The following is a 26,347-nucleotide window of genomic DNA, read 5'->3' as shown; positions in this document are numbered from 1 at the left end:
ACATATATACATACACACACGCATTCATAAATATCCATGTATATCCATCTATCTATACACACACACACACACACACACACACGTGTGTGCATGTATGTCTGTTCAAATGCTCAAAATGTCATGAAAATGTCTCTATGCAAAGTGTAAAAAAAGAACGTCCACAAAAGTGTTGCTATTCATAGTTTTCAATTTTCTGAATAATTAATGCAGACTCAAATACCATCAATATTCATGAAGGCTCCACTAATAATCTGTCTGTAACATAATTCCCCTTCAAAAACTCACAGAAAATTCAACACGCTTAAGGAAACCTGAAACAGCCCCAGATGACTGCACTTGAGTCCTGAGCGAGAACGTAACCTTTGATCTGTGACCTCTCGGGGCAAAGGTCAAGGGTGGTGCCGGCTTTCCCTCATCATCGCTATGGAAACCACGCAAAGTGTTTGCAGTGCGTCTTTGCGGCACTTCTACAAATAGCAGCACATGTCTAGAAGCCATTAAGTACGAGAGAAGTCCAACTTTCTCTTTTCTCTGTCAACACTTCTGTGTGATGTGTATTTATTATTGTCACAGGCTCTTATTTGGCTTGATCTATGGCAGAATGAAATGTCAGTTTTAAAGATAATTACATTTTTTTCTCCTCTAACAGATCCATTCATCACACTCGCGGCCCTCTGCCATTTTTAGACTCTTGATAACATGCCTCGACTCATTCCATCTTTCTCTCGCGATCTCTCTCTTTCTCTCTTACACACATCCACAGTGAGTCACATCCTATTATGTGGCATGAAGTTGCCAAAAATCTGTTAATTACAAAGTCCAGAGCCCAACTAGTATGATTATAATGAAGTTATTTCCATGAGAACGCTCGGCACTCGTGGATTTACTGGCTCTCCTCTTCTCTCTTCTCCTCTGTGTTTGTAATCAGCATCTCTTGTTCTCATGGGAGGAGAGACCTCAGTCCTCCTTATTACACAATCACAAGTGCTGATAAACCAATCAGAAACACTCTTAATTACCACCTGATGACAGACTCGTGCTTGAGAGGAGAAGAAATAAGACACAGGGATGGATGGATAGACGGAAGTCACCATTCAGAAAATAATTAAGAACCCCTTTTGAATTTCAATTTAGTTCCCGAATTTGAATTGAGGCCATTCAAACATAAATTACAATTAATTAAAAAAACTTTAAAAATTCATACAAGTATGGAAACTTGTTTCCGCCACTGAATAAAAAAATAAAAAAGGTAATTGTGACCTTAGTTCATGTTAGCTCATTAAATAACACAGTTGCAACTTTCGATTTTAACAACGTGTTATTAAATATTGTAATTACCTAAGATTAATGAATGTTCAGAAGAATTTTTCATTGGCAGTTTTTGTTAACTAATGTTAACTAATGAAGCCCTAATGTAAAGTGTGACTGAACAATAAAGAATCAAAACACTTTCAAACAATATGTTGTAGTCCAGATTAAAATGTAAAAAAAAGTTTGAAAATAAATAGCCTATTAAGTCTAAATATTTAAGTATTTGGCGCTGTGATGAACATCTGAATGGCTGTTTAAATCATTTAAACACGATTCAGAAACAGATAGTGCAGCTGCTTTGCTTACAGGGTTTCCGGGGTAACGGGTGCATTTCTGCAGTTTAGCGCCATCTGTTGTCAGAGAGTGAAAGTGCGCTTTCATCCAGAGCGTCTCTCACATGTTCCGCCATGTGCTTCTCGTCCGCGCTTATTTACATCAGAGTGCGCACGCGTCTTTCACGCAGCATACAGCGGTGTTGTGCATTTTGACCAGTTGATGGGAAAAGTATTCTTAAAATGCATTCAAAATTCTGAATAATTTGTAATATATAATTATTCACGGTATTTAGAAGTGCCCACGATAACAATATCGTGCATATTCATTACCGTGATATATCGCATTACCGAATACCGGCACAAGTCTACTCACAATTCTGACTTTTTTCTAGCAATTGCGAGTTTACATCTTGCAGTTCAGACTTTATAACACGCAATTGCGATTTATAAAGTTAGAACTGTGAGATATAAACTCGCAATTTTAAGAAAACATCAGAATTGTGAGCCGACTTCTTTTTTCCCCTCAGAACTTGACTTTATAACTTGCAGTTGTAAGTTTGTTTTTCGCAATTGCAAGAAAAATGTCAGAATTGAAAGATACAAATTCGCAATTTTGTCATTATTCGCAATTCACAATTTTGTCATTATTGACATATTTATTTTTGTAAATTAAGTGTAGCCAAATAATGACATTAGGGATGGTCATATTGACAGTTTAACCGTTAACCTAAAGTAAAAATGTTGACAGATTAATACTATCAGTTTAAACGGTTTAAAATGTATTTTTTAAAGTATTTTTTTCCAAATTTTTTTTTTTAAGTTTGCTGCATGGTGAAAAAAAAGTATGCTATACATATTTGTAAACCCACAGAGAAAAATCAGTCCAGGGCAACAGTTTAAAAGTAGCCCAATTCCGTGGAAAAAACGCGGACTTTGCAACCCTGCATCCAACACGAGATTGACTGATCACGGGTCGAGAGTAAGGAGAGATGACTGACAGACCATGCTGAAGGACTTGCTGCTCAACAGATCCTGAGCTCATTAACAAATATCTTATGCTGTAAGATGTGCTCCCTTTACACAGAGTGCGTGTGATCGCAAAATCGAAAGTCATACAAAAATACAATACTCATACAAAAGCGATTTCAGTACCCCGCATATTCATAGCGGCTCCCTGATGCGCGAAAATTATATGCAACATTAGAATGTTTGCGGGAGTGGACACAAAAATCGCGGCAGTAGAACACACGTTGCGGGAGCGGGCGGTAATGGTCAGAAATTTAGCGGGAGAGGCATTACGAAACAGTCCCGTGCAGAGCTCTACTCCAGACTATCTGCACAGCATGTCGACATGTTACTTTTTTTTTTTTTAATAAAAACTAGACACGTTGTGCACTGAGGTAGGCCTGCTATTTGTTTTTATGTCTGACGAAAAAAAGACTGCCGATTCTTTAAAGGGCATAGGATTCAGTGTGTTTTTGTTTTGTCAACTTAATTTGTTAATTATTTAAGTGAAAAACATTTAGTGTTGGCCTATTTACTTTATTCTTTTTATATATATTATTTTATTCTGTGTTTATTCTGTGTTTCTCTGTTCTCAGAAGCGCTCCAGGTGTGTGATAATTTGACGATGTTAAAATAACACGTTGTTGCACGTTAAAATAAACCCGTGAACATTATTTATTTTTTTTATGGGTCACACACACTCATCCATTCTATTTTTATTTAATACTAATTTATAATCTTATCAGTTAACGGTTAATATTCGGATAACGAGGGAAAATTAACTGAAATGAGCATCCCTAAATGACATTTATTAACTTTTCATAACTGTATACTTACCGGATGAATTTCAAATACATCTGTGTGTAGAGTTGTGTTGTGAATTCCAAACATTTCATTTAGTATATCAAAAAAAAAAAAAAACTGTGAAATTTCATAACCCTAAATGGATAGTGTTGCAATTTTGCAACCCCAAATGCAAATTTTACCTAAACTAACTGATAAGGGTGACAAGAAATAATACATTGTGAATATCTATGCTTTGGTCTCTGAGAGTTAAAAAGACTTGAAGGTTAAAAACAGAGACAGTGACAACTTCCTGTGGGTGTGACCAATTCGATTTCAAATTCCAACTCATGAAATGGAGACAAATTTGTCTAAAATGTGGCTAATATCACTTGTGCTAGTTTGAGTGTAACATCAGAAGTGTCTTACCCTGACATTGCTCATTCCTTTCCTCGTATCCAGGATTGCAGAGGCAATTCCCAATGGGCACTAGCCACTCTCCATCTGCGCCGCAGTACATTTTGGGAACCTCCTGCTCCTCCGAATGATTCACGCAGGAGCCTCGCACCTCCACCAGTGACGATGTGTCCGCTCCGGTAACTGTGTCAGGAAACTGCGCTAGGTTCCTCACGGCTAACGGACACTTCTTGTAAAACACATGAACGGAAACTAGTGCGATGCAGGCTCCTACGTCTTGGAAGGCCAGATAAAACCCTGTGCAGCTCAGAACGCCGACGTCCCGAACCTCAGTGTTCAGCTTCATGATCCGATCACCAATATCCACCTGCGTGAAGCTCTCGTCCGCCGCCACCGTGTCGATCTTGGCAAAGCGGCTCTCGTGAGCGTAGCGCTCGTTATCGGAGTCGGACTCAAGGTAGTAGAGGTTGAACGTCTCTTTGCAGGTGCCAATGACGCCGGGCAGGCTGTTACAGTCACGCAGGGTGAATTTAATCTCGATGTAGATGCGCTGGGCCGGGCCGCGCCGGATCCAGTGAGTCCTGAGCCAGTTGTTCTGATTGGGCTCCATCACGTTACACACCTGGTATGTTCTGATGGGGATGTTCTTCTCGTCCATGATGCTCACCTCTTCCCACTGCATGAGATAGCACAAACACAATGTTAGAAATGAGGAAAATCAAGACCTTCTCAATGTCAAATTGAAATTTTTAAAAATGCAAAATAGAAAAAAAAAAACATTAAAAAACATTCTGACTAAAATGTACATTATGTGGTAAACTTCACAAGTATATTCTGTTAAAATGTTTATCTGGCTATTAATCTTGCTTTTTGAAAACCATGTTACCTAAACATAAGTGAGAGTTTTTTTTCACCTAAACTGTCCTATAAATTTGCATTTCTCTTTCCTAACTATCTATCAATTATTTTTTAAACATGTCTTGTAATGTGTGATAATTGTGTATTCATTGATATGTCTGTGTACGATTCACGAACAAATGACTCTTTTAAACTGGTTATTTTTAGTGAATCAGAAACTTCACAGCAGTTAACGAACAACTGACTCGAATAATGGGCCGTTTTTTTTAATCAATTCACTCACAAAGTCACAACTTTATATTTGTTTATTTATTATTGTTAAATAGCATAAATAAAATGTACCAAATGATCATGACAATAATTTAATTTCACCTGTGAGTTTTTTTTTTTTTAAAGGGGTCATATGATGAAAATGCAAAATAGAAAAAAAAAAACATTAAAAAACATTCTGACTAAAATGTACATTATGTGGTAAACTTCACAAGTATATTCTGTTAAAATGTTTATCTGGCTATTAATCTTGCTTTTTGAAAACCATGTTACCTAAACATAAGTGAGAGTTTTTTTTCACCTAAACTGTCCTATAAATTTGCATTTCTCTTTCCTAACTATCTATCAATTATTTTTTAAACATGTCTTGTAATGTGTGATAATTGTGTATTCATTGATATGTCTGTGTACGATTCACGAACAAATGACTCTTTTAAACTGGTTATTTTTAGTGAATCAGAAACTTCACAGCAGTTAACGAACAACTGACTCGAATAATGGGCCGTTTTTTTTAATCAATTCACTCACAAAGTCACAACTTTATATTTGTTTATTTATTATTGTTAAATAGCATAAATAAAATGTGCCAAATGATCATGACAATAATTTAATTTCACCTGTGAGTTTTTTTTAACATACCTTTGACTCTAAGCATTGTAGGCTATGGCATCATATGTCCTATAATAGATAAAAAAAATTTGCAAGCATAGTATTGAAAATTTTTGTTTTAAAATGAGTACTTTCGTGTTTATTTGTTTAATTATCCATACATCAAAGTACAGTATTAGTCAATCAGTTATTATGACAGAACTCCCAATGAAAATGTAAATAATCAGTATTGGCTGATTCAGATGACATGAAAACAGTAATCGGCTAGAAAAATCTTCATCAGAGCATCTCTATTAAAAACTGATGACAGCATAAAGCATGAGGCTCATCAGACCCCCCCCCCAAAAAAAAACAGAAAACAACCGATCATTTAACTAAACAAACATGAGGTCATCCAGAGTGAAAACAGAACTGAACCTCGGGAATCTGTAGAGTAAATGTAGATCTAAAACATAACATCTGTTTCCCTCTTACAGGCTTGAGAATAAGTTTGCCTGAACCTCAGAAAATCACCATTACTCTTCTTCTACTAGCCTCAGATACAACAACTCTAGACAGTCATTAATGTTTCACAGCCTACAACACTTCTCAGCGTCTGCTGGACCAGCATTACAGCGTCTGATTGGACTCAATGAGTTTTCATCATATAATCAGCACTAATGACTTGTATTAAAGCAAATGATCACCATATAAACACATGCAAATTTAAATGCTGATACCCAAGAGTCTAAATGGGAAATATCACATATTAACTTACACTAAAAGTCAAAAGTTTGGAATAATTAAGATTTTTTAATGTTTTTGAAATAAGTCCCTTATGCTCACCAAAGCTGCATTTATTTGAGCAAAAATAGAGTAAAACAGTAATATTGTGAAATATTATTACAATTTAAAATAACTGTCTATTTGTATTTGTATTTATATATTTCATTTATTGTAATTTATTCCCATGATGCAAAGATGAATTTTCCGCATCATTACTCCAGTCTTCAGTGTCACATGATTCTTCAGAAATCATTCTAATATGATTCCGTTCTTTTAAATTGTAATAATATCTCACAATATTACACTTTTACTGTATTTTCGATCAAATAAATGCATCCTTGGTGAGCATGAGACTCAAAAACTTTAAAAAATCGTAATTATTCCATACTTCTGACTGATAGTGCATGTGCATTAACAATTTGCCCTTTGACCTTTAACTACATGTACATTTATTCATTAAGCAGACGCTTTTATCCAAACTGATTACAAATGAGCACATATCAGTTAACAGGCACAGACTGATCTACAAATTAACAAGTTATTGATTGGCAATTTTTAGAAAGCAAAAAAAATCTATTGAAAAATTATTGTGTGTGATATCAGGAGTCACGGTCCATTAAGATCATCCTGACAGCCTTGAATAATCTCCAGGAATGATTCCCCGTGCGCTAAAACTAATTGAGCATTTGTGAGATAATAAGACTGACAGCGATCTGGTGTCCGTCAGAGAGCGTGATTGTCTCCGTTCGGCTCGTCCCTTCATCTGTGTAAGTACGGAGGCCCAGAGGAGCAGCGCAGAGATAAGAACCCGGAGCTGCCGATAGCGGGACGAGAGGAGAAAGGAGCTAATTGGCCGTATTAAAGTCTGAATACCCGCCCACAGTCCGTGCCAAAGGCCTGTCCATCACGGAGAAGATCACAGAGGGAGAGGAACTCAGGAGCTCAATGAGGCTTGGATGGATGCGAAAGGAAGCCGAGCTGCTCCGGAATGAAAGGGAATTCTGTGTGTTTTATTGAATCGCTGATGTGGTAATTTAGATGCACCTGATCTGAAGATGTTAAACGGCTAATTGGTGATGAGGGGCTCCAAACTGTGCTGAAGCATACATTATCGGACAGAACCCACTGACCCCCTCGATCTAAAATCTCACACACACACACACACACACACACTCAAACAGACCTTTTCTCTGCCTCCGGGTTGCCAAGTCTCTCCCCCCTACCTCTTTTGAGAGAAAAGGGATAGAGTTTCCTAACAAAGGGCATTTCTGTCTCCCTCAACTATTTAGGAAATTTGACGCCCGTCGCTGTAACCTAGCTTTCCAAATTTACATCCCAGAGAAGTGGAGAGGGCAGGCTGATCTCACTTATATTCGCAGGTATTCATACATGACATGAACATTTTTGGATGCTGAAACAAACAATATCAACAAGCTGACAGCATATAAAATGTAAATGCTTTTATATACAAGATGTAAACAACCTTAAGACTGGCTCTCTTAAGACTGGAACCAAAATTGTGAGGGTACACTGAGGAAAATAAAGATTCTGAATGTTTTTTGTTTTTTTTTAAATGGTGATGCTATAGAAGAACCATTTTGGGTTCCTGCCAAGGGATGAAAAATAAAAAAGGTAATTGCAAGTTTTTATCTTACAATTTAATTTTTTTACTCTCAATTCTGAGAAAAAACTAAAAATTCGGACTTTTTTCCTCACAATTCTGCGGAAAGACTCCCAGACTTTATTTGTTTAATGCAACTTCTCACAATTCTGACTTTTTTTTCTTGCAATTGCAAGTTTATTTCTCACAATTCCAACTTTTCCTCTCAGAATTGCAAGTTCATATCTTTCAATTCTGAGATTAATCTCAAAATTATGACTTTTATCTTCTGAAATCTTAGAAATGTGAGGGAAAAAGTCTGAATTGTGAACTATAAACTCAGAATTGAGAAGAAAAATTCAGAATTGCAAGATAAAAAGTCACAATTACCATTTTTATTTTTATCCTGTGGCAGAAACTCCATGCCTTTTATTTAATACTTCTTCTTAAAAAAAAAGCATGAAGAACATTTTAAAAATCAGAACAAGAACTTTTGTGCAATGAAAATGTTCCATGAATGTTTAAGTTTCTTTGTGGAACCGTTGATGCCAATAAAGAACCTTGATTTTTAAAAGTGTGCCACCAAAGTTTAATACTTAAAGACAATTCCATGGCACTTCTCAGTACATAACAGTCTAAAAAGACAATATTAATGATAAAATTATTTATAAATAAACTCCAGATGGGTCTAATAAAAATAAAGTCACCTGCACTCTTTGTATGGCTGAATTTAATTATCATCAAAGCAAAACAGAATGAAACTGTTACAATGTAGAATTAGTTACATTTATATCTGTTAAATTAATGTGATGGTGTTAAACATCTTTAAATCCTCTCATTTATTAGAAATACAATGCAATTAACCTACGAATTTAATATTATATCGACCTTAGTTGATTTGTAAACATTTGTAGATCCTTTAAGGCTTTAGGTTTTTAGATGCTTTTAGATGTGGCATCTATCTAAACGTATGAAATGGTGCTCAAACTATAGGTATGAATACTAATGAGGTGAAGCTGGAGAAAGAGGGACTCACCCCTCCTTCCATCGGGCTCGCCACCCATGCCAGATCTCCCTGCACTGATCTGGAATCCAGCAGCGTGACTGAAAGAGAAAAACACAGAAGACTTGAGAATGAGATCACCAAAGCCTGTGCATCTTACCCATAGTGATAAAACTGATGCTAGGATGAAGCTGGAAGGCATAAATCTCAGATCAATAATGACAACAGCTGCAAACGCGGCTGAAAAGTGACAGACAAGTGCACAGAGGTTTGACCAAGCACTGAACTTACCAGATGGGTCTAATAAAAATAAAGTCACCTGCACTCTTTGTATGGCTGAATTTAATTATCATCAAAGCAAAACAGAATGAAACTGTTACAATGTAGAATTAGTTACATTTATATCTGTTAAATTAATGTGATGGTGTTAAACATCTTTAAATCCTCTCATTTATTAGAAATACAATGCAATTAACCTACGAATTTAATATTATATCGACCTTAGTTGATTTGTAAACATTTGTAGATCCTTTAAGGCTTTAGGTTTTTAGATGCTTTTAGATGTGGCATCTATCTAAACGTATGAAATGGTGCTCAAACTATAGGTATGAATACTAATGAGGTGAAGCTGGAGAAAGAGGGACTCACCCCTCCTTCCATCGGGCTCGCCACCCATGCCAGATCTCCCTGCACTGATCTGGAATCCAGCAGCGTGACTGAAAGAGAAAAACACAGAAGACTTGAGAATGAGATCACCAAAGCCTGTGCATCTTACCCATAGTGATAAAACTGATGCTAGGATGAAGCTGGAAGGCATAAATCTCAGATAAATAATGACAACAGCTGCAAACGCGGCTGAAAAGTGACAGACAAGTGCACAGAGATTTGACCAAGCACTGAACTTAGTAGAAAATTATGGCTAATAATTATTACAAATAATAATTTGCAAAGTAATTCATCAAAACGTAAAGAAAAGTGTGTTGCTTTCTTAAAAGTTAGGCAAACGCTGCTTTTACAGTAACGACTTATAAAAGCCCTCCAGTCTGCACAAGAAAACCTATTCTGACAATAAGGCCAACAAATCAGCTTCAAGTTAATTATAAAGCCTTTACAGTTAATTATAAAGCCTTATACAGCCTTTATTATGATGTTTGACATTATATGTAGGCTATTGTTTATATTTGCAAATAACAAATTATTACTAGCCTGTTACCATTCTTGTGCTAAAAAAAAACGCCCAAATCACTTTAAAGTTAATACTAAAGATTTAAGACATTATAAATATTAAATAGAGGAAGGATAAATAAAATAATGAATAATTATATATCTAAAATGTAAAATGTAAAGAATACATATGTGGCATATGTATAAATAGTATGTAGTTTTTACTGCCCTGCTGTGTGCATAAATAAATAAATAGTGTGTACTTTATTTATATTTCCAGATATCAGTTGCAACAAAAACATCTTATGTTACAAAAAAGCCTTAGTGATAATGTAGTAAAAATTATAAATAGGCTTCTTTCTTAAGAGGTTTGCGGGAATTGGCCGCTTTGCATTTGCGTGAGTTTCACTCTGCGTCCTAAACTTTTCCTCTTTACTGAAACCCCTCTCACCTTCATTCGCCGGATGATTCCTTGGAGCGGACAGACCTGCACAAATCCCCAGGAAAAGCGAGGTGAGCGCGTAAATAATCCCGGCCATGAGCGCCATTCGTCCCGTAACTGTCTCTTCGTTATTCCCGTTTATTCCTCGTGCTGCTCCGCGCGACTGACCTGGACGCGCACGAGACGCGCACAGCACACCGCGAGCTCTGCTGGAGGGGGCGTGGCATTCTCTAGTGACGTAGCTGCCAATCAAAAAGAGAAAAGTGGTCGCTTATTTAAATTATATATTGATTAAAATTGTCATTCATTAGTAGTAGAAGTAGTATTTTTTATGTCTGAAGGTATTAAAAAAGGAGTTTAAATAACAGTGTTGGACGTAAACTGCAATTATTATTATTTAAAAAAAAACAACATGTAATTATATATAAATATAATTATAAAGATAAAATTAATATATATAAATTTTTCAAATATACTATGTACTATTTTAATAATTTTTTTTTATTTTTAAACATTAATTAAAATGACTACATGTTTAAAATGACGAATAAAATGTTATAATAGTCATAAAGGATCAAATAAATAACATGAACAAAATAATCAATAAAACGAAGAATAAAATTATATTAATTAAAACGTTTTTTTTTAAATACATAATTAAAAAGTTTTATTATTGTATTTTAATAATTTTTTTTTATTTTTAAACATTAATTAAAATGACTACATGTTTAAAATGACGAATAAAATGTTATAATAGTCATAAAGGATCAAATAAATAACATGAACAAAATAATCAATAAAACGAAGAATAAAATTATATGAATTAAAACGTTTTTTTTTAAATACATAATTAAAAAGTTTTATTATTATTATTATTATTATTAATAGTAGTAGTATTAGTGGTAGTAGTTAGATCATTTTGAGGCCGCTGAGTTATGGAGTGATCTTGTATCTCCATCTAGCGTCCATTTCACGACACAACTGGCAAAATTAACAGCATAGTGTCTTTTTTTTATTTTTTATTAACAAGATCAAAATACATGTATATGACAAACACTATACATGATATAAACAATAAACATTATACATGAAATAAACAATTTAACAGCATAGTGTCTTTCCCAACAGCGCCAAATAAACCGTGACGCGTGCTGTCGCTTCATTTCTTTCATCCAATCTCGAGTGGGTCACGTGCCACATCAAGACACAAATAGATGAAACCCAATGTGTCGATATTCAGCTGTTTGTGAGGTAAAAAGACACATTCTCAGGGCATCATTTTGGACTTAATACAGTATCCCGCGGCGTTTTATTATTCACCTCATTTTTTTCCGTTTAATAGGCTACTCATCTCACTATGAAGTAAAATGTTCTTATTGATTGAATTCCACCTGACACCTGATTCCTCTCCTGCATCCGGATGCTTCTGCCCTCACACAGTCTCTCTCTGCCTCTGTTCCTCGGGGTAATATGCTGGGGGAGATGTTTCATCTCCAGCTGACTGAATCCAATAGTGTCCATGAGTGGAGTCCGGACCTCCATTGAGAGGGTCAGCCTGCAGCGGGTCTGTGGCCCCGGGGCGCCTGTGAGTGTGTGGATGAGCACCAGCTGTACCTTCACCACAGACTCAGTGTGTGTGTAGAGGTTTGATTGACAGACTCGTCCTGGATGAAATACATTTAACAGCACCAGACTGACAGTTCAACAGCACATTGAGCAGTGAATATATTTCATTAGAGTGGCAGAAGTGGTCTGCTAGACCAGTGTTTCTCAACCAGGGGTCCGTGGACCCCTAGTGGTCCTTGACATAAGGCCAGGGGGTCCGTATAAAGTATGAATTTTTGTATAAATGTTGTATATTTTGACATGACATGTTCCCATGAAAGAAAAATCCAATATAGCTGATGATATGGCCAAATACTGGACAAGTCAGCTAACTTGAATTATACTTGACTGCATTTGGTCCTCACAAAGACACAAATGATACGAGTCAAGTTTGTTCTGGGGGTCCTTGAGGATGGTTCTGAATTGGACTGGGGGCCGGTACGCCGAAAGGTTGAGATTCACTGTGCTAGACATTTGTTCTTCTCAACACTGTAAAAAATTATTTTCAAAGTTTCAAAGATTATTGGAGTATGTTTTACAAGAAAATGTATGTTTCTCTACGTATTCAATTCAATGTGTTACTTGCGGTTTGTTTGTAATTGTTTGTGAAATTTACTAGCAATTTCTGAGTGAAAATTGTTTCTACACCATTTTTAGTGAATATCACACAAGATGGACAACATGAAGCATTTTGAAGTGTGAACAGTGTTTGTAGGTCATTTTAATTGTAATGTATTATTTTAAATAACATTGGTTTAATAACATGTGTATATATTTTTATTTTATTAAACGTTAATATAATTTTATATTTTATAATTATATTTATAGTAATATTTACAATTTGTAATAATAATACTGTTATTAAAATTAATTATTATTAAAAGAAATGAATTATTATTTTTTAATTGTATTATTATTATTATTATTATTATTATGTGAAACAGTTCCACCAAGTGAATATATTTGATATATTCACTTATGTATTGATATAATCTAAATCTGTGATAGCATTTATTATTCATGCCACATGCAGCAAGGTATAAAACAATGGAAGGATATCATCGTAGAAATAGACATGGCTACTCCATATGTTTGAATAACATGTGTTTGAAAGAGATAATACCTAAACCAGAAATTATGCTCAATAAATGTATCTTTATTTGCTCCAGCAGTAAGCAGACATGCTATCATTAGTTAACAATAACTTCTAGTCATCTATCAAGCATGCAATATCAAAATGTATGCTTTTTACAGATGATTATTTGACCATTTAAAAATTGCATTTAAAAAAATCCTCAGCTAAATATAACTATATGTGTGTTAGGAAAGCAGCTGTCAAGCATTACTCTTCTTACAGGCTATCACATTCAGTTTTGTTTTTCTCACACTGATAATATGGCAAACCAGGTGCAATATTCTTCAATCTCTTTACCACCTCCACCTTTTTATCATGTTTCCAAATTTTTTCAAATGCAAAGGCTTTAATTCCCACATAATTTTGTAACTGTACAAGACTGTCTTCAATGCTGTATTCCCCATTTTCTGCTAGGCATGTTTTCAAACAGGGTGAGTTTACAGTGAAAAATCCCACACACTTATCTTTAACCTGCAAGATCTTATCCAAATCTTTTTTAGGCGAAACTCTGAATGTTCCACTCCATTTGACTGTGCAGCAATGAGGTGATCGCTCTGGTAAACCTCATTGAGCTGCAGTTTTGCTTTCATTTTAGTTAGTAACTCCTTGCTTGGATAGTCAGAACCTTTAAGACATTGGTCCTTCTCGACTCTGAATGCGACAGCGTATTGTCCCATGTTACCCAACCTGGAAATAACAAAGCAGTGGGAATTTAATATTTTGTAAGAGTTTATTTCTCAAATTTTAAAACAAATATTAAAAGAAAAATATGTATTATATATATAATAAAATGATAAAATAGTTTAATGTTAAAATTATTGCATGATAGTATAATTATAAAGGACAAAAAAATTAATAAAGGACAAAAAATAGAACTCATAAAAATCTGTTGTACTGTTTTTCTTAATATATTTCTTAATTTCTTATTATGTTTTATACTTTTTTTATATATTTCTTATATTTGTTAATTCATTTCATGATTTTGAATGTGTATGTGCAGTTTTTTTTTTTTTGTAAATTCTACTTATATGTTCAATCAAAGCAACATACCGATTCCCAAGTTGTTTACAATACTCATGAGAGTTTTTAGGTTCACAGTCTCACCGACTGCACAAGCTCAAAAATGAAGCAGGCAGATCAGAAGAATCCTCTGTGGTACAGCGAAAACCTGAAGCAAACACACACAAATACAAACTTTCAGATAAAAAAAATATGTGCACAACAAAGCACAGAATTTTAACATAGCATTCTATCTATTACAAATAAAATATTATTTTAAGTCTTATTGTGTGTACACATTTTAAGAGCTTTTATTTCCCTACATGAGCAATAGTGATGCTGCTTTAGCTCCAGCCTCCACCAGCAATGATATTAAGTAATAGAAGTACGACTTACCATTTTATCTGTTGCCCAAAATAAGATGGTTCAAAGATGCTGTGTGAGTCTGTAATGAAGCAGGATTGATGAGAAAGAGGAAGCAGATGGTGTTTATTCTGACATTCTCCCAGCTCTCTCCTAACATCATGACAAAAACACTTGAATTACTGACTCCTTTAATAATGTCATTGAGCTTCTTTGTGAATGTTGTTGGACTTACTGTAAACTGTCAATAACAATCACAACCCATAAATCCCTGCAAGAACTCCAAAGACTCTCATGGGTTCCTCCAGTAACCTCAACATATACAAAGAAAGGCCCTTGAAATACTGACAAATATAGTACAAAGTAATAACATATATATTTGAGGCACACTGAAAGGTTCTCCAAAATGTTCTACTAGGAAATGAACCTAAATTGTGCATCGGGTATCTTTTCACTTTTACAGCTGAGAGTGTTCACTCAAAACAATTAAATCTGGCAAATAATGTAAAAGTTGTATGAAATACACACAAAAGGAACAATCACTTTCCCATTTGTTTTATTTATTTTGAATATTAATTTATTTTAATTAAATGGCATGATGCTGACTATAATGAAATATGATTTAAAATGTTGCTGTGTGTCTTACGCAAACTGCATTTCCAAAACCTTTCTGGGTCACACTTTATTTTAAGGTCCAACTCTCGCTATTAACAAACCAATTAACTATGACTTTTGCCTCAATAAACTCCTAATTTGCTACTTATTAATAGTTAGTAAGGTAGTTGTTAAGTTTAGGTATTGGGTAGGATTAGGGAAATAGAATATGGTCATGGTTAAGCAATTAGTTAATAGTGAGAATTGGTCCCTATACTAAAGTGTTACCCATTTCTGTTATTTTCTGTGTTACAGTTTTGTGCAGGGCCTTGTGGTCTGGTTGACAGTTGGTTTGGTTTTCGTGTGTATGTGTGTGTGCGTGTGTGTGTGTGTCAGTCATTGCATTATATAATTTTCTCCACATATTCATACTACTGTATTTACAAACAGATGCATTAAAAGTCACCCTCAAGGCATCAATTATCAGCACGATCTGTTTGGCGTTGTGCAATTGTGATTAATATTGCAACATGTTGCCAAGCCTTGTTGTCTGTTTGACATCAAGCTTTGTGTATGTGAATGACCTTGTGTGAGGCCATAGGATGAGACATGCACCGCAAATATTCAGTCACATTTAGTTACTATGTCAAAACAGTGAAAACATTTTTTATTTATTTATTTATTTGGTAGAATTTGTCCTTGTTGAATAATAACCGACACAGAAAAAGATAAAAAATTATATCAATAGTATAAAAATATAAAACTAGTAAATTACAAGTAGGCTGTTAAGTTCACTTAAAGAAAACCTAAGTATTCTTGCATTATAAAAACTACTGAACTTGTAGTTTACTTCTTAAACTAAAATTGTTCTACAAGTTTTTAACTAGTGAACTATCAGTATATATAAGTTGACTTGTCGTATAGTTGCAGTACAAATGATAGATGTAATTGTAAAATGGTTATGTACTCAAAGTTTTCTACTGTTACACTTAAAGTGTACTTAAAAGTATACTTTTAGAAACTAAAAAGTGGGTCAATTTAGTCCCAAGTAGAGTTGAAATTGTACATTTACAAGTATACTACTAGTACATTTATATACTTACTACATAAAGTATGCTTAAAATATACTTAATTAATCAAACTTGAAGTATACTTATTTTTGAGAAACCATCACAACATAATGAAGAGAACTACTCTATTTATGATGGCAATTAATACAATAATACCTTTGAGGGTGAACTAATCACTGGATTATCAAGTTTGTAGCACCACATCTTTGAAAAACTTTGTTTTGTCACAAGAGTTTTGTTTAAAGCACTTAATTTCAAGTACATTTATCTATAAGAATTTATTGCTATGTCTGCAAAGTCAAATGTTTGATTATTGCTATAAGTCAAATGTATATAACTAATATATATATATAAAAAAACATTTATACAAAATAATATGACATTCTACAGAGAACAAATGATTGAAATCACTTATTAGGCACTGAACAGGTGTTCAAGAATAATACTTTAAAGAAGTGTGTTTGGAGAGTAAGAATTCTGATGAATAATTAAGTAATTAATTTCATAGTCCAATGTATGCTGGGCAAAAAGAGTTTTATGAAAGTTATGAGCTGAAGTGATTCAATAACATTCCAGCGTTTGATCATTGAAGTAAGGTAAAGCTAGTTTATTTATAACATGTTAGCACATTTCACTCACAATGGTAATTCAAAGAGCTTGATAAAAAGGATTAAACTGTAATCATAAAAGATGCATAAGAAATAAAAATTTGCTAAAAGAAAGTATTAAAAATGAATAAGAACACGCAGTGGAATAAGCATTTTCCTAAACTTTAGGCAGACAGAAAGCAATCACATCCCCATTGTTTCTTTCCACACATTTCTGACATTCCATCACATTTGTTCTCGTACACCGATAAAGAGGCACTTGCTCATGAATCGTTAGGAGATCTTTAGCCATATCCTTCCTCCACGCGTCCTTCTGCCAGATCTTATTAAACACAAAAACATTCATTGCCTCTTTTCTGATATTTTTCCAGTTTGAAAGGCCATCCAGAATCTTTTCTTGACCCTCAATGCACCTCGTCACACAAGGTGAGTTGTGCGAATAGAAAACTACACAGCTGTTCTCATCTGTCTGCTAGAAGTTTGTCCATGGGAGAATTACTGAGTGGATAGAGCAGAACATGTTCAGCATGTTCCTTTGGTTTTTTAGTTGGCCGTGCAGCAATGACATTTTTTGATGATGTGCAGAGTACACATTTTTCTCCTTTATTGAGAAGATTTCTCACATTTTCTGCATCTTCCCTGCTGAACACAGTCTGGATATCAGATTGTTCTTCTGTACACTGAGCCTTTGGGACAATAATCGCCATTACATACTGAACATCAGGGTGGCTGGTTGGCTGGACACTGGAAGACATTAAATAGCATACGATTATCACAATTTTCAAGAAGTGTTTTTACCATGTTCCTTGTGCCTTTTTATATTAATCAACTCAACAATTAGTACATGCATTTGAATTTAAAACTAAATATGTCTATTTTAATTCAGCTGACTATCAACTGTATAAACTGACTTACTTGTCATCAAAATACTGGATCATTTTAGCAAGGGCAGCAGGGTTCACATCCCCCTGAATGCTTTGAACACACAGATGAAGTAGGTAGAGGATGATGAGACCCCTCAGTGATGCCTGAAGGGAAAACCACTCATTTCAGCACAAAAGGGATGGTCTGAAACAACTATAAACCACCAAGAGCAACAGTCAATACTAAATAATACAGTACATTTCCATTGTTTTCATCAAACCCTATCGTATGCCTTCAGAACACTCGAAAAATATACGACACGAGTGACATGGTGTCACGGGTTGCTACTGTGAGGAGCACGGAGCGAGGAACGAGGAGATGCGGAATTCATTTCAAACAGTCTTTAATAAACTTCCAAAGGAACCAGGAGAACACACAAAGCAATGTAGACAAAACAATTCCAGACAAAGAAACTCAGAACAGGCTAGAACTAAATAGGGCAGATAACGAGGGGCAGACAGGTGAGGAGGATAACTAATAATGAGACACACCTGGAACAAATCAAACTACATTGGGACAGGAACAGGAAGGACCAAATAAGGAACATACACGTGACAGATCGCCCTCCTCCCGGATGGCACGTCCCGCGCCGTAACAGGACTGGAACAGGGCGGAGACAAGGAGAGCCTCCAGGGCGGATCAGGGAGCCATGGCGGAGCAGGCAGTTCGGGTTGCTATGGCAGAGCAGGGGACTCAGGGGGCCATGGCGGATCTGGAGACTCGAGAGGCCATGGCGGATCAGGGGACTCGGGAGGCCATGGCGGATCCTCCGTGGCCTTAGCCGGCTAGGCCACCACGGCCACGGGCATATGGCCCCCCCAAAAAATTTTCTTGGGGGAAATGAGGAATTCTGGGGGTCGCTCTGGAGGAGCAGGCACTTGAGGCCGGACTGGAGGGGATTCCGACATTGGAGTGAGCTCTGGGGCTGGAGCCGACACTGGAGCGAGCTCTGGGGCTGGAGCCGACACTGGACTTGACTGGGGATCAGGAACCATCCGTGGGCTTGACTGGGGATCAGGAACCCTCCCTGGGCTTGACTGGGGACCCACCTGGAACAAATCAAACTACATTGGGACAGGAACAGGAAGGACCAAATAAGGAACATACACGTGACAGATCGCCCTCCTCCCGGATGGCACGTCCCGCGCCGTAACAGGACTCAGGCACTGGGGCTGGAACCGACACTGGGGCCTCATGAACGCATGGCGGGCTTGCCATATTAACGTCCTTTGGGCTTGCCACATTAACGATCGATGGGCTTGCCACATTAACAGCCGGCAGACAAAACAATTCCAGACAAAGAAACTCAGAACAGGCTAGAACTACCGGTAAATAGGGCAGATAACGAGGGGCAGACAGGTGAGGAGGATAACTAATAATGAGACACACCTGGAACAAATCAAACTACATTGGGACAGGAACAGGTAGGACCAAATAAGGAAAACAGGAACTCAACGGGACGCGTGACACATGGGACCATTTTATGATACTTTTGCATCCTGTTTTAAGGCTTGAAAAGAGAGTCACCATTTACTGTCATCATTACATATGATCAAGCTTGAGCAGGACCATATGTAAAAATGTAGACTTTTGTGTTTAGAGAAAAAAAAGGTCACATGGCTTTAGAAAAACACCAAGGTGATTAAATAATGACATAGTAATACATTTTGGTTTTTGAGTGAACTATCCCTTTTAAAAAACAACCTATGAGACAAATAAGTTCCACCTCCCCACAGTGCCTAGTGTGAATATCTTGCTGGAACTGCCAGTATGTGTACACTATAAAAAACTGAATGTATGGTGCAAACAAAGAAATTTATTTATTTTCTGAAGCAGTGTTTATGAAACCAGTAATAATATTGTCACCAAGTGTCAACAAATGAGCATTTTAATCACAAATGATCAAAACATAAAATAAATAAATACTGGGTTTATTACTGTTCACACAGTAATAAACCCATCTGGTCATACTGGCAGATTTTTCTGAAAATAAAAGCTGTATAAATTACTACACTCTAAACAAAAATGGTGTTAAATAGCACTAAAAGTGGTTATTGGCTTGTAATCACAGGGGAACCACTTTAAGTGTTATATAGCACCTATCTTTTAAGGTGCTATCCACCTTATTTTTCAATGCGGAAGTAAGCCGTTTTCTGTGAATGTGTGAGACTTCCGGTTCATTAGTTGCTGTAGGGAATAACAAGAAGAATAACAAAGTACAATCAGTGTTGGGCAAGTTACTTCCAAAATGTAATACATTATATATTACTATACTGTCTTTTGAAAGTAATTAGTTACATTACAATATTACTGTCTCTGAATTGTAATGCGTTACACTACTTTTGAGTTACTTTTGAGTTACTTTCACCAAAATATCCACAGACTTATGACTAGGCATTCTAAAATGCTAAAATATAGTTTATTGCTGCTCATTAGCCTATACATTAGTTGACACAGGGTCATGTGGTAGGTCTACTATATCATACAATTATAAAATTATGTTTAGATACCAGTATGTTTAGGTTGCTCTTTGTAATAACACAATAGATGGCATAGGCATTGCCTTATCTATAATGTATATCAGTGGTTTAAACTTTTTTAAGCGCGCCCCCTTTTTTCTTTCTAAACTGTTGCGACCCATGTGCCATTTACATGCAATCAAGTCGAGCGAAGCATAAGAATACAAACATACATAAACATAACTGGTTAACTGTTAACCAACAGTATTGGGTGGGGAGCACAAACGCATCATTCAGAAATAATACCGGTAAATAAAGCGGAATAAAATTAAAAAGCGGTAAATAAACACAATAGCTAGCCTACAGGCTATTTTAGTTCTCCTCACTCCACAACAAATCCTTTAAATTTAACGGTATTCAGAACAGAACAAGAATGAAAAATATAAGTTGCTAAACAAGCCAAAACGAATTTAAAGGGAAACTGACAGCAATAGGGCAAGTTATTTATTTTTCATTGGCTCAAGTTAAAAAATATAGATGTGAATCATAACCCTAAATTTTTAAACATTTTTTAATTGGATGAATGAAACATTTTTTTTCAGTGTATATTGTAAAAAGAGAGTAAAATGAAAATTTCAGTCAACTAACGATTAATTGTAGTGATGCCACTTACCATGATGACTGTCCTAAATTTTAGAGAAAATGCAGTGAACTGAGCTCCTCAAAGATGATGTGTGAAGTCTGCTCTGGTGTGAGAGTAGTGAACTGGAGAAGCAAACGTCACATTTATTCTGCTCTTGTGTCAAATCTTATGCAAAAAAAAAGGGATAGATAAACTACTTGTCTTTGGCAGGGGAAGATCTATCAATATCCCTTTGTTAACATGTTTGATATTTTGCAAATAATGTGGACCTTTCTTCAAGGGAACTCAGTTTCAGGGTTTCAGGGATTCACAGGGATTCCTGTTAAAAAAAATTTTTTTTAATCACTGTACTAGTAAAAAAAAGGGTTCTGCTATTTTTACAAGCCGAAGAACCCTTTTTTGGTACTGATTAGAACCATTTTTCTTAAGAGTGTATTTAATTCCATTTTATTAACCAGTATCTTTGCCGCTGACTTTCGATGATCAACCATAATAAGCAAAAATGGCTTTAGATAAACATAACATTTGTGTTTTGCTTTTTTTGTTTGTTTGTTTCTGAAGAGAGAAAAATTAGGCAAAGGCAGATGAGAAAAAGTAACACAAAAGTAAAGTAATGCATTAATTTCCATAAAAAGTAACTAAGTAACGTAATTACTTTTTTTACTAAGTAACGCAATATTGTAATGCATTACTTTTAAAAGCAACTTTCCCCAACACTGCCTACCTGCATGTAAATTTGATTTAACAGACTCTCCTCAGATAGGAAAATGCATCTAACTAAATAAATAGTATATGTAAATGTAATTTTGCATTGAACCATCTAATGTGAGTGTGTCCTATTTGAAGAGAGCTAGATAAATCTTGCATGACTATCTGAATTGCTTTTAACCGCTCATATTATTGTTCTCTGTGTCATCTCTTCTGAATAGTGCGTTTGGAAATGAGTGTTTGGGAAAGACTAAATAACCTTTTATTAACATATACTTGTGCATTAAGCAACAAAACCGCATGCAACAGGTCTCACTTCAGGTGGACTATTGTGAGTATATAATTTCTCTGAGACTTATTCGTTATGACCAAACTGCTAACTCTTTAAGATTCTGTTATAGAAGACATAGAAAAGAATCATGCTAGAGCCACATATAGAAAATTGACAGCAGTGACTGGCTTATCATAAGACTGAAATATAAGACATTATTCACTGTAAATCTCCCATATGCTGTAACTAAGTAAAAGCATGTTACAGTAAAAGCAAAAGTATACTAAAAGCATGTTACAGAAATGATGTTTTACAACAATTATGACAGAAAGTTTATTTTTGGTTGAACTATTCCTTAAAAACCTTGATCCTGACTTTGGATTACTTGCAGGACTGATAAAAAGATCTGTTCAAGTAAATATTGTCATAACTATAAAAAATAATTAGGTGTACACCATTAATTTATTTAGTGTGATCACTCGTGACTTTTATACAATAATACAGATAATCTACAGCCATATCAAATTAACATACTTTCATTTGCATTTGCAGCACAGAAATGACATCTTAAATGCTTTTGTTTTGCTGCTCTGTTGTCATTCTGTGTTCAAAGGTGCACAATAATATGTGAAAAGTTTGTAATTCACAAGGCTTCACTTAACACTTAATGTACTTACCTGCTTCAAGGGTTGTGTATTTGCATTTGTGCATAAATTATTCTGAAATTAAACCACCATACAACAATTGCTGAGCAAATATTTATTTTTCATCATGCAGTAAGCCAGTATATATCAGTATTAAGAGACAGCTGCCATCTTAATACAGTATAAGCACAATGACTTTCAAAAAGTTTTATAAATATTTTACCCTCTCTCTTTTCTTCATGTCTGCATCCTGTAACGCTAGTAAAACTTAAGCTATACCTTAGACACTACCATCATCAAAATGAGCTGCATTTCAGTTTCTTAGAGCACAGTAATAAGTTAAATGTTTGAGAACTTGACCATTATACTTGATGGGGACAGGAGTGTGAAGTCTTATTCCCTGACAAGCTTGTTCATACGTGGTGCATGTTAACATTTATTTGTTATAGGCAGAACAGTTTTATTCACAAAGTGATAGAAGGGAACTGTCACAGTCTTCAGCGGGTGTGCCCAGGAGGGCCACCAGATGACTGTGTTCGGTGAGCACATGGCTTGTGTTGTGTTGTCTGTTGCCATGTGCTCTCTCCTGTCTATTGTCTTGCCCCTCCCATCTTGTTACCTCGTTATTGTTTTAGTTGCTCCACCTGTGTCTCCCTCGTTAGCCTCTTATTAAAATAAATAACCATTTCTCCTGCAATTGAGTCCTCGCTTCGTCTCCCCGCACGCACCGTGACAGAACGGATCAGCCAACATGGGGACTCAGCGGAGAATGGGCTCACCCCGACTACCGGTCTCTACTCTCTCCAGCCCCCTCTACCAGCGCATGCTCCAGCTGGAGACCCTGAGCTCCCTCCGGCAACGAGGGAGACACAGGTGGAGCAACTAAAACAATAACGAGGAAACAAGATGGGAGGGGCAAGACAATAGACAGGAGAGAGCACATGGCAACAGACAACACGACACAAGCCATGTGCTCACCGAACACAGTCATCTGGTGGCCCTCCTGGGCACACCCGCTGAAGACTGTGACAGGAACATGAACCACAATCTCTCTAAAGTTTTTTGCAAAATCAGAGCATCTATGGCCATTTATCAACCTCATAGACTTTCTTGAAGACAAAGGCTTTAATTCCAGTGTGATTTAAGTTTTCAAGGTTTGGTATAATGTCATAGCCACCTGACATCTTTTGACCGGGAGAGTAGACGGTGTAGATAACAATGCAGCTGTCATTTTCTCTACGTTGTGAGAAGTTTTTAAAGGTTAAGCATGAGTCATTTTGGAGCAGGACAGACACTGACTTACCTTTGCAATTTTCTATTTCTTTGCAATTACGAGAACAAGGTCCTGCTGCCATGAGGTCTGTAACATTGTAAAAGTGATTTGTTGTATTATAAACGGCATTTCTCACACTTGTTGCATTCTTCTCTAGAGTCAAGAAGTTCTCATTTGAAGGATCAAAGTTCCCTTGACATTGATTCCTCGGTACATTGATGGCAACAGCTTACGAATCCTCTTTGGTGTCATTATAGCTGTAAAACATTAAATAGAGCACGATAAGAAAAGTTTTGTGATGACTGGCAGACTAAACGCGGTTTACTAATGCCATTTTATTTCTTTACTTCCTGTTTGTGCTACATCATATAGTTAAATGCTATTTAAAAACCTTGATTTTATGCACTATACTCACTTCTGTTCAAAGAAGTCAATTATTTGGGCAAGAGTGGTAAGGTTCATCTTCTGTTCTTCCATACTTTCTGTCCAATGATTAAGCAGAAAGAGCAGCAGGTATGGAGCCAGAATGATTTCAATAATAATTCACGCAAAAGACGCGATGCACATGTGTAACCTAATTCACATGCATGAGAAATTCACATGATGTATTACACTGATACAATTATCATTCAGCCATAAAATGTACTTTAAAAGAATGCTAAAGACGCTAAATTGGACACTATGCCAGCCATGCAATGTAACTGAGGTTTAAATACTGGTGAACTTCTAGCACAGCGTCAAACTGGTATCAAGCCAATCTCAGACCTATGTGAGAAACATATATTCAACTGTGCTACGTTTGTACTCCATAATTGTCAATTCATATTTCATGTTACAGGCACATTGCAATTAATCATGGTCAGGTCATTTCATGGACATTTTAGAAAACTTTAATAAACTTTAATAAAGTAATACCTGTGGGCCGTGTTCGGCCCGCGGGCCGTATGTTTGACACCCCTGTTCTAGATTCACATCAGCTTATAACTTGAGGCATGAGATGAAGTAGGAACAGTCTCAGCAGCTACTTTTACATCATCAACCTCACAATTCTGAAATAAATAGTATCTGCAGCATAAGAAATAAAACGATCAACTGCACTTACCTGCTGATTCTTAACTTGAACGGTGGTCTCGCGCTGATGACGTCAGCATCCAGGTAGGCACGCCCAGGGCACGCGATTCATACCATAGACATAATAAATAAGTATTTATTATGTCTGATTCATACACCCACAGTGGGTTATGATTGGTCGACTGACAGGCTCAAATCTGATTGGCTAAAGAGTACGAGTGTCCCGCGTGGGAGGAGTTCGCTGCCAGGACGGTCTCTAAATTCACACACAAATCCAGAGCGATTCACAGCCCATGATAAACTCGTGAATTTTTAACATTCAAAAATTTTGTACACAGTTGTATATCTGTGAATTGTGTTTTGCATTTGTGAAACGTATTTTATGAATATATATTCTTATTTTTGTGCACGTGAATTGGTTTTTGTGAACATTTTTTTCGTGCACGTGAATTATTTCTCATGCATGTGAATTGGGTTACGCATGTGTGCATCACGTCTTTTGCGTGAATTATTATTGAGATCATTCTGGCTCCATAGGCAGGAGTCCATTTAGAAACATAATGAACTTCTATAGAGATAAAACATGCGCACACACACTATTAATAACAATTGGCACTGACAGTTCTTTAAAAACACTTTTTTCTTAGTGTAAAGAACATTTTAATAACCTAAAGAACCTTTTTTCACAATAAAGAGCCTTTTGTGGAATAGAAAGATCTACATGGAATCATCAATGACAATAAAGAACCTTTACGATTAGGAGTAAATGACTACCTCTAACAAACTGAATGAAAAACATATGAACATTACTGACCATTGATGCTGAAGGTTCAAGGATGATGTGCGAGTCTTCTTCAGAGGCAAGAGTGAAGATGCTAGTGATGGAGAGGTTATTTATTAACCCAGACCCTTGACTGGCCCTCTTCATCAGCATCATTATAAGATCAATGGAAGCTTCCAAAAGCTACATGATCACTCTCTCTCTTTTAATGAGGTCTTTGGCAGGGTTTAAGCATCTCCTTATGTGTAATCCACCCAAATGTCAAATGGCCAAAAACACAAACACAAACATACTTTTGAGGGCACATCAGCTAAATTTGCTACCTTCATACTAAAGAATGTCTTCACTTACTTTGTAAACTACAAAATTGTATCATTTATTGAATGTGTCATATGTGTCGAATGTGACCTGCTGTTGTCTTCAGTTTGAACAACAAACAATTGCATGATGCCTGTCTGAGGCATACAACATGTTTCATTTGTTGTTCTTTTGTGAATGTGCATGCATATTATAATAAATGATATTCATTCTAATCTCAGAGCCAAAGATACAAAAGTTCATCTGACACAAAAATATGTTCTACTGACACTATCTGCTGAAATAAACAGAAATAATAGGTTGTCTGTCATTTCTTATCACTTCTTCACTGTCATTCTAAGTGTTCATTATTGTTATTTTTAATTATAAAATATTTGTG

At 35.9% G+C, this 26,347-nt stretch overlaps 2 protein-coding genes across 2 annotated transcripts in view; both read right to left on the bottom strand.

The window, feature by feature from the left end:
- epha4l (eph receptor A4, like) overlaps window positions 1–10,716 on the bottom strand; it is a 51,185-nt gene extending 40,469 nt beyond the window's left edge. Inside the window, exons 1-3 of the mRNA XM_016530542.1 lie at window positions 10,512–10,716; window positions 9,545–9,612; window positions 3,804–4,467 (exon numbers count right to left, since the gene is read on the bottom strand). Of these exons, the coding sequence (XP_016386028.1) occupies window positions 3,804–4,467; window positions 9,545–9,612; window positions 10,512–10,608 (829 nt within the window). The 5' untranslated portion in view covers window positions 10,609–10,716. The remainder of the gene's footprint in view (window positions 1–3,803; window positions 4,468–9,544; window positions 9,613–10,511) is intronic.
- Window positions 10,717–17,033: 6,317 nt separating this feature from the next.
- Window positions 17,034–25,806, bottom strand: LOC107722261 (uncharacterized). The gene is given in 4 exon segments (XM_074560116.1): window positions 17,034–17,346; window positions 17,348–17,620; window positions 17,792–17,904; window positions 25,684–25,806. Coding segments are annotated over 4 exon segments (822 nt in total).
- Between the last annotated feature and the right edge of the window lie 541 nt (window positions 25,807–26,347).

This window comes from Sinocyclocheilus rhinocerous, unplaced genomic scaffold, assembly GCF_001515625.1.
Source record: "Sinocyclocheilus rhinocerous isolate Xijiao unplaced genomic scaffold, SAMN03320098_v1.1 scaffold2589, whole genome shotgun sequence".
Taxonomy (NCBI): Eukaryota; Metazoa; Chordata; class Actinopteri; order Cypriniformes; family Cyprinidae; genus Sinocyclocheilus; species Sinocyclocheilus rhinocerous.
This window is presented reverse-complemented; position numbering and strand designations above follow the sequence as displayed.